The following is a 13710-nucleotide window of genomic DNA, read 5'->3' on the forward strand; positions in this document are numbered from 1 at the left end:
AGGAAGCCCTCCAGGAACACTGTGGTGCTGGTTACTTGCCCTCCATGAATCCCCAAAGGCCAACCCTCCAGGGCCCATGCTTCCCCTCCAGGTCTCAGCATCCCAGCCAGACTGGAGGGTCCTCCCAGTAACTCCTCCAGAGTTACCACGGGGGCCATAAGTCCCAGGGAAATGATGCAGGGGCGTGAGTCAGGAGAGCCCCAACTGTCCCCTAACTGGCTCGGGCCCCAGGCTGGGATGTGCCTCTCTGGGAAGCTTTGTCTGCTCCGTAAGTTCAAGATGATCTCAGAGTTGTCATGAGGCTTGAAGGAGACAGGCATGGCAGCACAGGGGCCTGATGATGTCACCTCCCTCCCCAAAGGAGCCCTCACAGAGGGCAAATGGTTCAAAGGCATGCCTGGAGCACCTAGGATCTCAGAGGAGTCTCCAGGAATGACCACAGATGCAGCTGAAAAGCGGGCACACGTATGTCCCCACCCAGGTCACACGGAGCCCCTCAGCCGGTTCTCTGACCCCTCCATTTGACTTCAGGTCTCCTCTGAAGCAGGAGCTCTCCCAGCAGAGGCCTTTGAAAACACCCTGCCCGGCCTGCCGGGCTCAGACACCAGCCCTGCATCCCGGTGGCGCAGGGCGAGAGGGCAGGACCACAGACCGGAAGGCACCGGCACGTGCAAGGTTAGAAGCCAGCATCACCTGATTTTGGAGCAGGTTAGTTTGAGCTAGGAGATGAGCCTGCAGTTTGCCTTGGCACCACTGGGGGGCGGCTTTCTCAAGCAGCGAGACAGGCTGGGGTGGGGAGGTCAAGGCAAAGGAGGGTGGAGAGACCAGGGAGGTGGGGAGAGAGAAACAGAGACACACCGATTAAACGCACGTCCACACGCCCCACACTTAGGGGCCGCCCTAAGCAGATATGGGCCCTTGAGGTCGTGAGAATCAGGGGCAGCCCGAGGGGGCAAGGAGAAGGGGTGAACTCCAACTGCAGAGGCAAAGGTGAGCGTGGTTAGCAGCACAGGGGACCTGGAAAGCATGGCCCTGGAAAGCATGGCCACTCCTGTAGGAGCGGCCGCCCCAGCCCCTCGCCGCAGGATGAGTGGGGCCAGCCCTGCACCCCCGGCTCCCTCCAGCCAGGGACGGGTCACCTGGGATCTGGTGACGGAATTCCACCCGGCTCACCAGGCAGGGCAGCATTGTTCCAGGGAGAACCAAGAGGCCCACTCTCAGGCTGGCGGGTGGCCTGGATCGGGGCTGCAGGGGTGAGCCCCACCCGGGCACCCACAGAGGCCTCTCACTCACCGGCCTGGGCCCAGCACTGTCCCCACCCCGCAGCTCAGCCACCTGGGCCCAGGCAGAAGGAAGGCTCCACCCTCGGGTCTTGGACACCTGCCTTTCTCAGCCCCCTGCAGACGCCGGCCCAAACCGCCTCTAGCCCCTACCTTGGCGGTTTTGGCTTCATCCTTCTTTTTGGCGGTTTGCAGAGACTCGTAGTGGTGCCGGGCACTGTCGTAGTCCACCAGCTTGCGCCCCCGCTTGGCGATGCGTGACTGGGGCAGATGGGGGAGGGTGCTGAGTGGGGTCTGGCATCCCTCCTGAGACTCCAGAGACCCTACATGGACCCTTAGGGCGGGCAGGAGACCCCGGCTCCACAGGAGCCCTTGAGCCCCAGTTGCTGGAGCCCTTCTGGTGGCAGAGAGCTCACCCCTGCCAGCGGTCCAGCCCCACTGTGTGAAACATTTTCTTGCACATCAGCCCATGTGTCCGCGTCCACCAGCTGGTGACGTGTCAGCCAACTCTCTTCCTCAGCCTGAACCCCGGCTTCTCATCTCCAGAGCCACCAACATCAGACTCGGGGAGCTTGAGGCCACTGCACTGGGGGCCCCTGAGGCCAGAATGAGTATGACACCCCCATCCCACCGACCAAGGGGATCTCGTCAACCCACTGATCAGCCTCGGCTCCAAGTGCACATCACCGGGAGATCACTAGCCTCGGTGGAGACCAGAGACACTGCCGCCTCCTAGCACCCACCCAGGCCTGGCAGAGACAGCAGGCTGTGAATGCACACAACCACACAAAGACACCCACTCGTGCAGACCCAGACAACAAACAGGTGACATGCACACATACTCTTCCAAGCACACGTGGTGTAAACACAGGGGACCTGCAGGCACACACATCCCTCGGCCCTGCTCCCCCTTCTACACCTTCCACAATCACACAGCCAGCCACTCCGCAGACACACACACACACACACACACACACACACACACACACCGTGGACCTCCTCCCACAGCCCTGAGACCCAGAGGGACAGGAAGACCCAGATCTGGGGAATGGGGGCGGCGGGCTGGCAGCAGAGGGAGCAGCTCTGGAGGATAAAATGCTAGGTCAGGGGCTTCCTGCCTCCAGGGCAGCCCCCTCCTGGCCTGAGCCGCACGCCCTGGTCCCTGCCCTCTCTCCACGTCCCTCCAGGAAGCCAGGCACCTGCAAGTGGGCCTCTCATCTTGATGTCGGGGAATTGGCCCAGGTACGTGTCCATGGTCAGCAGCGCCTGGTCCACCAGCTTCTGGTGGTAATCCATCCACAGCAGGTCATTGTTCTGAGATGGGCAAGAACATGACAATGTCACCAGGGTGCTGGGCCACCCTCGCCCCAGTGCTCACCTCCCAGGAACGAGTCCCGGCCCCATCTCTTTACAGTTGGTGGCTTCTCGGAGCCTCAGTTTCCCTATCTGTAACATGGGGGCAACAGTTCCTGCCCTACTGGTGACTGTGAGGATCAGATACGCTGAGGACTGGGGTCAGCCAGGGAGGCTTTGTGAGTCGTGAGCCGTAACACACAAATAAGGATGACCACGACCCACCATCTGACCCACCTTGGTGTGAGGGCGTGTCAGGAGAAGAGCCCTCAGAAAGGAAGGGCAGCTTACCCCAGGGCACACAGCACGTGAACACCTGAGAACCACAGCGGCTTGTCCCAGAGGGCCCAGCCCAGTGGGACAGGAGCTGAGGCCAGAGCGCCCTCCGGGCAGGGCCAGGGCCGCCGGTTCCACACTCACCTCTGCGATCTTGTTGGCCTCAACCCTGCCGGGCCAGTCGGGCTCATACACCTCCTGCAGACACTCGTTCAGCTTCTTGGAGGCCTCGTGCATGGCTGTGGGGCAGGAAGGAAAGGTGCGGACCTCCCACTGATAGCCCTCGTACACCCTCCCAGCTCTGCACCCACCAGCTCCCCATGGGTGCACCCTGCCTGCCTCCTACCTTTGACGGAGGCCAGGTAGGTCCAGAGATCCTTCTGCAGCCAGGTGCCTTCAGTCTGCAAAGAGAAGACTGGTGGCCTACCCGGTCCCTGACCCTCTCCTTCCTGCCCCCCTCACATGAATGAACCAACCACGCTGCTCTCCTGACAGCAGCCACTGATCAGCTGATTTCCCAACAGGACAGCAGCTGGCACCTGCCCTCTTCCAGATGCCATTCTCAGCCTGGGAAGAAAGGCAGGGAGACAAGGACCACCCTGCAGGATGACAGGTTGTTCGTACGGCTGAATGACACACAGACAGCACAGCACCCGCGAGCAGCAGGACCGTCGCTCACAGACCTGCACTCAGACACCTGCGGACAAGTGACCGAGCACAGGAGTACGGCCAGGGCAGGTGTGGTGACAACCAGGCTGCCTGCGCCACAAGCTCAGGAGGTGCCCTAGGACAGAGAGCTCCCACTGCCTCCTACTAGGGAAAGGGGGCCCAGTCCGAGCCTTTACAGGGACAGAAGACCTGCGGAAGAGATGGCATTGGAGCAGATGTGCAGAATGCGGGGGTCATGGCCAGGACTCTAAGGACACTAGGGTCATAGGCTGTAGAGGGAAAACACTCAGCGGGCAGTGGGCTGGGTGGTGACACTCCCTGAGCTGGGACGGTGGTCTCCAGGGGCCTCCTGAGACAGCAGGACCAGCAGAGAGGCTAGAAGCCTGGGACAGGCCTCAAGTCTCTCTTGGACATCAAAACCAGAGCCAGGAAAGCTGAGTGAAGAACTCCAGGTTCCAGGAGGGGTGAACAACAGGTGAGGCCAGCACTGAGGTCTGAGACCACGCTCAGTGAGACGCGGAAGTTTCCAGAAGCATGTGCAAAGAGTGGGCCACACACAGGCTTTGAGGTCATGCAGACCCATCTGTCCCTTACTAGCCACGCGGCCCTAAACAAGCTAGTGAGCCTCTCTGAACCTCAGTTTCCTCATCTTTCAACGGAAGGTAAATGATCCCTGCCTGGCACTCCTCAGATCCAGTGAGCCGGGCCAGGCCCCAGAGCCTTGAAGGCAGGCTCGGGAGATGTGCCTCATGCTAAGGACAGGAACCCGAGGCAGAGAGGGGACTTGGGAAAGCCGCAGTGGCTGAGGCTGAACTTCGAAGGGAAGGGCACCCTCCTGGCCTCAGCTCCCTGCCGCCAGCTCAAGCCTCAGAGACATCCATGTTCTGGACGCCTCCTGCCCTGGAGGAGGGACAGCTGGCCCGGTCCCAGGAGACCCAGCACGCCTGCAGAGCTCCAGCCTGGCCAGCTTCATGCTTGCACAAGAGCTGGAAGGTGGCCCCATCCATTCAGGTCAATCTCCAGGCAAAGGCCAGCCGGGAGCCGGCCACCTCCACAGGCTCACCCTAGCACGACACCCTCAAACCCACTTCTGTCTGCCCACTACAGGCCTCTCCCTGTCCGCAGCCGGGGCCACTCTTCCTGCCCTGGTGCCCTGGCGGTCAGCACCTTCCATGCAGTCATCTTGACACCCGTGCCCCACCTGACAGCACAGAAACGGACAGAGGGTCAGTGACCGGCTCAGTCACACAGAGACTGTGGGAGCCCATGAGCCCCTCCAAGCATGGGCACACAGCCGCAGCGTGTTTTGTGGGTCATGGGTAGGGACGCGGCCCTGAGAACCCACAGATCTGCCTGTTATGATGAATGCTTCCGTGTGGCAGCAGAGACAGCCACAGGAAGGGCTTACGAGCAGCACATAAGATGTTATATGATTTTAAAAAGAGGAGGTGTGAGGAAAAAAACAATCTCTAAAATTCCTTTCATCCTGCATTGAGTAGGGTGTACAACACTGGCCAGTCGTCATTCTTACAGACATCCAAGTTCAAGGCCCTCCGATGCAAGACTGAGTGAAGAAAGAGACGGCCGCTCCACCGTGGACATCAGACCTCCCTGGAATTCCATCGGGGTGGGATGGAGACCCCTCGGGGCTGAGGAACGAGGAAGGGTCCGTCCCACTCCTGACACAGCCACCCTCAGTCTTCACAATTAAAGACTTTGTTGGTTGAGACGAGGATTAAAGTGTGTTCATAATGGGATGCTATTGTGTCTCCTGATGTCACAGAATCTTCCAGATCCAGCTTCTCTCCCTGCCAAGCCTCCACCATCGCACCCACACCTCCCACGCCCTCCTCACCCTTCCTCCCCAAGCAGGGTTCCCATGGGGTGGGTCGCTGTGTCCCCCATCCCCCGGCTTCAGGCTGCACCACGGCCCCTAGTGATTTCCAAACAACACTGGGCTGTGGCCGGCGTGTGGCATGCAGCGTAAGGGGCCGGCCCGAGCACGGCCTCCCTGTGCCCACTGCAGCTGGCTTCCTAAGCCAGTCGCCAGGGTACACGCAGCCCTCCCGTGCTGAGGCCCCAGCCAGCGGCCCTCTGCAGGGCAGTGCCCAGGCCAGCACAGAACACTGTGTGTTTGCTTTCAGACCGGCTCCCTCAGCCCCTAAACACGGATCTGAGAAACAATTCTCTGGGGGTCCCAGAGTTCAGAGTCCAGCTGGGGAAGGTCAGATTCAGGAGCCACTGCCCACCTCAGCCCATGTCCCAGCTATAGGACTTGGGGGAGTCAGGAAGGGACAGGCGCAGCTCCAGTGTGGCTGGGCTCAGCCGGCATCCCCACCACCCTGCTGCATCTCCTGGATATCAGTCCCCACAGGTGGCCTGAACGCCCAAGTCCCCATGTTCCCAGTGGGTCTGGGGGCAGGGACACCCATCCCACAGGGACCCCATCTAGCTCCAGCTCTGATTCCCGCCCCCTGGCCATCAAAGCCGGGAGTGACCATCACTCAACAGCCAGGGACGCCTACTTTGAGAAAACCTAGGGTGGGCCCTGAGGACAAGAAGGAATCAGGCCTGTCCCAACTCAGTGACAGGCAAATAGCAATGACAGCCCTGGGGCCTGGAGGGCTACAGATGGCCCCTAGAAAGAAAAGCCAGGCTTCCCCCAGAGACCCAGATGGCTTCTAGAAGGGCCTGTGCCGGGTGTGCAGTATTCGGGGGAAGGGCAAGGGGCCCTCATGGGCTCTTAGAGCAAGGGCAGAAGGCAGGGGTGCCACTGTGACCAGCAGCAGGTGGGCCCAGGAGGGGCTGAGCACCTGGGTCCTTGTGAGAGCACGTGACAGCAAGGTGACCTACACCCTCTCCTAGGGACCCCCCCTCCACATAGGAAGGAGTGAGAGGCTCGCTTCTTCAAAGACTACATCACCTGCCATCCTTGTCCCTCCTAGCGCTAAGCCCACTAGGTGTGGGGCTCACAGATAAAGAGGCAGGAAAAAGCTCAGCCTCCAGGCTTCCCACGCCCCATTCTCTCTCTCCTTCCCCAGGGCCCCCAAGCCCACTGCAGCCTCCTAAATCCACTCCCTTGATATCAGTGACCCTCACCCCATTCCCTCCCAGTCCCCACACCCAGCCCCACACCCTGCCACCCCCACACACCAATCAAATCCAGAACTGGCTGCCTTGGCCCCAGCCTTGAACAAGACTTTAAAATAACACCCCAGCTACCATCCCTGGCCCCTAAAAAGCCAGCCACCCCGCCAAACCCGAGCCTGAGAGCAGACAGAGGCCCAGCTTGGGACCACTCCACAGCCACAGCCTGGCAGCGGCCTGCCAGCGCTCAGCACTGACGATCTTTAGCCCTGGCCTCTCTGCCCAGACCCTCTGTCCAAGGAGCAGTGAGCGACTGCTTGCCCAGAGTCAGGGACCAAGAGGGGGTGACTCTGAGGGACAGTGGGCACAGCAACACTGCGGTTTCAGCCCTGGGGCCGGGCCACACAGAACCTCAGCTCCCAGGCCTGTGCTTCCCTCACCCTCTGCCAAAGCTCAGCCTGTTCTAAGGGACCCCCACCACCTCCACCCCTAACCTGTCCCCCCAGCCTAGCCAGCTGCCCTCAGGACAAGGGATCAGCTCCAGAGAGGAAACTCGAGAGTGGGCCAAAGGCCACAGAGACTGGATTTCAGTCCCCAACACCCACACCCGCTGTGTAGCCCTGGAAGATGTGCTTAACCTCTCTGAGCCTCAAGTGCCTCAACTGCAAAATGAGGAGAATATCAGCATCCATTTCAGGGACTGCAAAGATGTCTGTCAAACACACAGCACTTCCTGGCCCATGGCCACAGCAACTCCTTAAAGGGCCTTCAGAGTAACTGACAACCCGCTGAAGCCAGCTGAGTCGGGACACGCCCCAGGGCTTCCCAGAGACAGAGTCGGAACCTAAGACCAGGTTTCTTGTTTAAGCCTGTATTTTGCAGGTAAGGAAACTGAGGCCCACGGGGCCCTGGGAAGTTCCTATCTACAGAGGCAGTAGATAGTGCCTGTCATGGCGTCTACCTGGGCCTTGAAACTCCTCCCATAACTGGCCTAGAGGACAAGCAGCCAAGGTGGCTCCCCAATCCCTGTCCGGTGAAGCCTGTCAGGCTGCGTCCCTCTGGCAAGCCAAGGCTGATATGACCCTGGGGCCTCTGCCCTGTGCTCCCGGCCCTCCCCTAGAATGCTCCTGGCCCTCCCAGCTGCTCCCCGGACCTTTCCCAGAATGCTCCCAGCTGCTCCCTGGCCCTCACCAGCTGCTCCCAGACCCTGACCAGTGAGCAGTCAGGGTTCTCCAAAGGAGGCCCCTTCCCCAGGTTCCATGCCAGCTGCAGATGCTTTGGTGGGCGCCTTCAGTGCTTTCCAAGGCCTCAGACATGGACAAAGAGTATAGAGAGGCCTGGTCCCCTAGAGCCCAGGGGCTCACCCCACCCTTTCCCTAGCTGAGCTTAAACTCTGACCTCACACCCCATGCCCCATCCCATTCCTCTTGGCCTCCTTCTCTGGCCTCTCTCCCCACCTGTCAGTCCCTGGGGCTGGCCTGCAAAAGCCAGAGAGCCGTGGTGCGGAGGGAGATGTTCAGAGGGAGATGTTCAGAAGGCGGTGTGCAGAGGGCGGTGTACAGAGGGCGATGTGCAGAGGGCGATGTGCACAGGGTGATGTGCAGAGGGTGATGTGCAGAGGGCCATGTGCAGAGGGCGATGTGCAGAGGGTGATGTGCAGAGGGCGATGTGCAGAGGGCGATGTGCAGAGGGCCATGTGCAGAGGGCCATGTGCAGAGGGGCATGTGCAGAGGGCGACGTGCAGAGGGCAACGTGCAGAGGGCGACGTGCAGACGGCCATGTGCAGAGGGTCATGTGCAGAGGGCCATGTGCAGAGGGCGACGTGCAGAGGGCCATGTGCAGAGGGCCATGTGCAGAAGGCGACGTGCAGAAGGCGACGTGCAGAAGGCGACGTGCAGAGGGCGACGTGCAGAGGGCGACGTGCAGAGGGCGAGGTGCAGAGGACGAGGTGCAGAGGGCCATGTGCGGAGGGCCGTGTGCGGAGGGCGATGTGCAGAGGGCGAGGTGCAGAGGGCGAGGTGCAGAGGGCCATGTGCAGAGGGTAATGTACAGAGGGGCATGTGCAGAGGGTGATGTGCAGAGGGTGACGTACAGACCAACCTTCACACAGTTGGCGGATGGGCCTGACTGACACCACCAGCCGTCACACCAGGTCCAGGCTGATGGCATCCTAAGATGCTTGACAGAAGTCACAGATACACACACATTATGTGCAAATGACAAACTGCTATGCATCCTTCAAAACCTCGCTCAGGTGACATCACTGTGAACTGTCCCTGATCTCTCCTTCCCTCAGAACACGCTGCAGCACTTAGAGCCTGGGACCTTTCCTCACTGCTATGTGACGTACCTGCCTGCCTCGTGCCCTCACCCTGAATGAAAGCTTGAGGTCGGGGACACTGTCCCAGTCATCTGTGTCCCCAGCAACCACACAGGGCTAAGCACAGGACAGACACGCAAGATATTCTTGGTGGCTGCTGCTCATCTGAACTGCGGGCTTTGGGGGCAGAGACGTGACCTTAAACTAAACACCTGCCTCTCAGTCTCAGGCTCCTCCTAGGCCAAATGGAAGGGTAATGTACAGAAAGCCCTCAGCCCTGAGGGGTGGAGGGCATGGCAGCAAGGAAGCCTGAGGCTGAGCCAGCCTCCCGGCTCTGCGGGACCTCAGGCTGCTGAAGCTCTTGGCCCTCCAGTGCCCCCACCTTCAAAATGGGAGGAACGACAAGACCACAGCATGGCGGAGGCCCAGGTTAGACCGACAGGTGAGGCTGGCCTTGGCCACACGCCATCCTCACTGCACCCACCCTCATTTCATCGATGAAGGAACGCAGGCGCGTGCCCTGGGGTCTCCATTCTCAAGGAGCCCCTGGTGTGGCTACTACAGGGAAAAACAAGCTGGGCACCTCCTGCCCCAGAACAGGAGCTGGGACAAGGCCAGGAGCCTTGGGACACAGGTCTCCCCCTCCATCCGTTCCACTCTTGCTTAGTGGGACCTCCCCTGGGCCGAGCTCACAGGAAGACCACGGAGGGACACAGGGGACTCCTGGTGTCCAGGAGGGGATGGCCCAGCAGCCATCAGGAGAGCTGGGCAGGACAATTGTGCTGGATTTTTAAGGATGGGCAGAAGTTGGGTGAGGAGGAGGGCCTTGCGGCACAGGCCAGGATTTGCACTCTGTCCAGGGTTATGGGGGGAGAGCGCCTGAGACAGTCAGTTCCACTTACACTCATCACACACTTACCATGCATGCTCACTCTGTGATAAACAAACAGGAGGCTTTGATAACTTGGCAGACGACGAGACACACAGAGGCCCAGGGAACAGAGGCGGCCACAGAGCCAAGAGTCCCGGGAGCCTGATTGGTGCCACGCCCAATCACCTCCCATCAGAGCTTCCTCTCACCACCTCCTCAGCCCAAGTCGGCATGTGAGTGGAGCCAAAACGCCTCAGAGAGGAAATCCCAGGGCAGGGCAGGGAGGTGGGGGCAGGTGGCAGGAATGACAAAGGAGTAGCCCTGTGGCCAGCTCCAGAGCCCCCTTCTCCTGCAAACATCCACAGGTTCAGCCTCACTGAGCCCCCGCTGTGGAAGGACACCCACCCAAGGCTCCTCCCTAGAAAGGCTGGGAGGCTCACAGAGTTGGCACCGTGCCTCCAGCACCAGGACCCACAGGGGCTCAGTGGGAGCGTCCCGAAGCCGAGTGCCCCTCTCCAGCCCTCCACCAAGGCCTCTGTCACAGCACAGGAAGAGGACAGACGGCCCTGGCGTCAGCCTCTCCCTGTGGGTACAGGGAGTCCTGCCACCCTCCTACAGCCCCCACGTGGCAGGCAAGGCCCTGACCCATAGTGTGAGTCATGGGGCACAGTCAGTGCCCGGCCACCAAACCCAGAGAGAGGAAAGGCGCCCAGGCCTGTCTTGTTTAAGCCAGGAGCAGCTCACCACCTACAGCACCCACCCAGCCACCATGCACGCACTTCACGATACCAGGGCTGACTCCTGACAAGGGAAGTGTCCTCACCTCTGAGTGACAGATGGCAGGTGAGCACAGACAAATTAGGATACAGCCTGAAGTGGTCAAATCAGGAGGGGCTGGGAGCTCCAGCCGCCAGGATGAGGAGGGGGCAGGTCTTCGGGCTGACCAGGCTGTGCCCCAGCAGCCCCTCCTGGGGTCTCTGATCTCGCCCTCAGCCCCAGAGAGCAGCGGGTCCCCTGCACTTGGGGACACACACCCACAGTCTAAGTGGCCTGGCCCAGGGCAGTGAGAAGCACATCCCAGGCCATGAGAAGGACCAGCCCAGGGACCCAGGAGGCAAGCTGAAGGGAGGAGGGGTAAGGGCCACATCCCCAGCCACTCTGGTCCCAGCCAGGGCCTGGGAGAAAGCGGGGGGCTCCTCGACCAGCCGGCGACACCCCTCATCCCCTCGTCCCTGCTGTGGCTGGAGGCATCTCAGTGGCTGCAGATTTGCCAACACCCCACCCCCCACACATGGAAGGGGGGCCTTATCCAGCAAATCTACCCACCCAGGCACCCACTACCCAGCTACTGAGACCCCCAAAAACTCATAAGGCCCTCACCTTCCGCATCATCTCCTCCGCACGCCTGGCTGCCTGTGCAGGAAGGGTGGGCTGAGAAGTGAGCCCCAACCTTGCCCCTTCCTCTCTGCAGAGCCTGCGGTCAGGGGCCACAAGGACAGGATGCAACCCTCGCGCCCTTAGTGGCCTCACACTGAGGCTCCCCGGGCAGGCAGACAAAGACAGAGGACGGGCAGGCGGGCAGGGGGAAGGCCACTGCCAGACACTTGGCCAGGCTTTCCCTCAGCCCAGTCCTGAGGAAGATACCCCGAGAGGCAAAAGGGAGAAGGGCCCCTAGCACAGGACAAAGGTGATACTCTGCACCCCCACTGCCTCTGGGTCCAGGCTCCCTCCCTTCCTCCTGAGAGCTGTCCCTCTGTGAATCTGTCCTCGCCCCTCCTCCTCCACTCTCTCCCAAGCACGGCTGGGGTCAGCCAAGCTGGGGTGCTGTGGCTGATGTCACAGGGATGGCCTCCGGGGTCTTCCTGCCCTGGTGCTCCAGGGGCCCCTGCAGGGGAGACAGAGGGCAGGTCGGCCAGCTGACGGCCTCCCCGGTCACCAGCTCTGAGGCCTTGCAGGGACCGCCAGGAGCATCGCAGGACAAGTCTGCACCAAAACTAGGGTTGGGGTGGGCAGGCCATGGTAGGGGCCCATGTAGGGAAGGGGTATAGCCCCTCTGCCTCCACTCTCCTGCCTGCCTGATGCATCAGCTGGGGTGGCAGTGGTGAAGGGATACAAGGGGAGTCATAAGCCCCAGGGGTAGAGGGGGCCAGTCTGAGGACAGTGCTGCAGACCCCATAGTCACCTAGCCCCCCAGCACACAACCCCTCCTCCAAGTCCATCTCTCCAATGCGAGCTGCCCGGCATCCGGACGCAGAGAACCCCCTCCTGGCTGCTGCTGACACCTCCCCATCCCCACTCCGAAGGTGGAGTCGCCTAAGCCTGCTGCACACTTCCAGACACAGGGTCTGGGTGGCCTCCAACAATCCAGGTGCCACGCAGGAGGCCACAGCAGCCCCGACGAGACAGCAGAGGGAGGAGCAGAGGTTTTAAGCCCACCACTCACCACCACACTTCATGTGCCCCTCCCCCTTCTTATTTTCAAAGTAGAAACCTCAAAGAAAGCAGACAAGATTCTGCAGAGACTATTATCTACCCTTCACCCAGATTTGCCAATCAACTGTTACCCCGTGGCCACGTTCATTTGCTTTTTTTTTGCTTTTCTCCTTTCTTGCTCTGTCGCCCAAGCTAGAGTGCATGGCACCATCCCGGCTCACAGCCGCCTAGACTTCCTGGGCTTAAACGATCCACCCACCTCAGCGTCCCAAGTAGCTGGGGCTACAGGCCACTGCACCGAGCTAATATTTTTACTTTTTGTACAGACAGTGCCTGAGAGTGGCAGGGGCAGGGATGACCAGGAGGCCCTGAAACACCAGGCGCCGGGCTTCCTGCTGACCCCTTGGCATGATTCCATAGCCTCATGTTGGACCCCTTCGTAACCTCATGAAGGAAGTACTATTATATCCCCACTTCACAAGTGAGGAAACTGAGGCACAGCCTTAACGACTCCCCAGGGTCACCCAGGTCCAGTGGTGAGGAGCTTTAACCACTGCACACGCGGCCTCGGCCCCCAGGACCACGGAGGCCCCTGGAAGACTCTGGCCCTTAAAACCCAGTGTGGAGCGTGGAGCCCTGGAGAGCTCTGAGCCGAGCCTTGACCTTGCAGCCTGCAGAGCTCCCAGGGGCGTGTGTGCACTTCAGGAGCACAGTGGGGCGGGGCGCCTGTTCAGGAGCTGACTGCACTGACCCAGGTGGGAGGCCAGGGGACTCTGAGATCTGAGCTACTAGAGGGAAGAGGCAGTCGTCACCCGAGATGGGGACACATGTTGGGGTGACAGCTGGGGGTCACAGTGAGTTTTCGGTGCCCAGAGATGGCCAGGAGGGAGGTGGGGACACAATGGCCAGGTACCCTGGGGCAAACAAGACACACCCCACCATCACGTTTCAGCCACACCCAGCCCCACCCACCTGCCCCTCAGTCCCTCCCACTTCCCCATTCTGGGTGACCAGCTCAGGCATCTAGTCTGGACAGCTGGCCAGGGACCCCTTCTGGCAGGAGACACTGCCAGGGCAGGAGCTGTAGGGAGCAGGCCCAGGCTGTGCAGCCCTGGGTGGGTAAGCTCACCTCCCTGATCTGTTGGGTCTCATCACTTAGAGCCAAGAACTCCCTTAAGGGGGTTTAAGGATGAAATATGATCATGTAGATAAGAGGGCCCAGGAGCTGCTGACCCTGGAATGCCCTCCCCCACCCAGGCCTGAAAGCTCCTGCAGTCTTCCTGCCCCAGTCCCCAATGCCCTACGCCTCCCACCCCCAGCCCACACAAGCCTTCCCCGCACCTGCCAACCCCTTCTTCTCTCCAACCAAGCTCCCCTCTGCAGCCTCCTTGCCTGCAGCTCTGCAGTGACCCTGCAAGCCA

The 13710-nt window shown here is 60.7% G+C and overlaps 1 protein-coding gene across 1 annotated transcript; it reads right to left on the reverse strand.

The window, feature by feature from the left end:
- Positions 1 to 268: 268 nt before the first annotated feature.
- Positions 269 to 3366, reverse strand: LOC116546517 (myc box-dependent-interacting protein 1-like). The gene is made up of 5 exons (XM_032272760.1): positions 3256 to 3366; positions 3054 to 3148; positions 2499 to 2594; positions 1434 to 1541; positions 269 to 786 (listed from the first exon to the last, which is right to left on the reverse strand). Exons 2-5 carry the CDS (start codon positions 3144 to 3146, stop codon positions 598 to 600), a joined length of 486 nt encoding a protein of 161 aa, XP_032128651.1. The 5' UTR covers positions 3147 to 3148; positions 3256 to 3366; the 3' UTR covers positions 269 to 597.
- Positions 3367 to 13710: the final 10344 nt, after the last annotated feature.

This window comes from Sapajus apella, unplaced genomic scaffold (genome assembly GCF_009761245.1).
Source record: "Sapajus apella isolate SASKATOON/1434 unplaced genomic scaffold, GSC_monkey_1.0 scaffold1009, whole genome shotgun sequence".
NCBI lineage: Eukaryota > Metazoa > Chordata > Mammalia > Primates > Cebidae > Sapajus > Sapajus apella.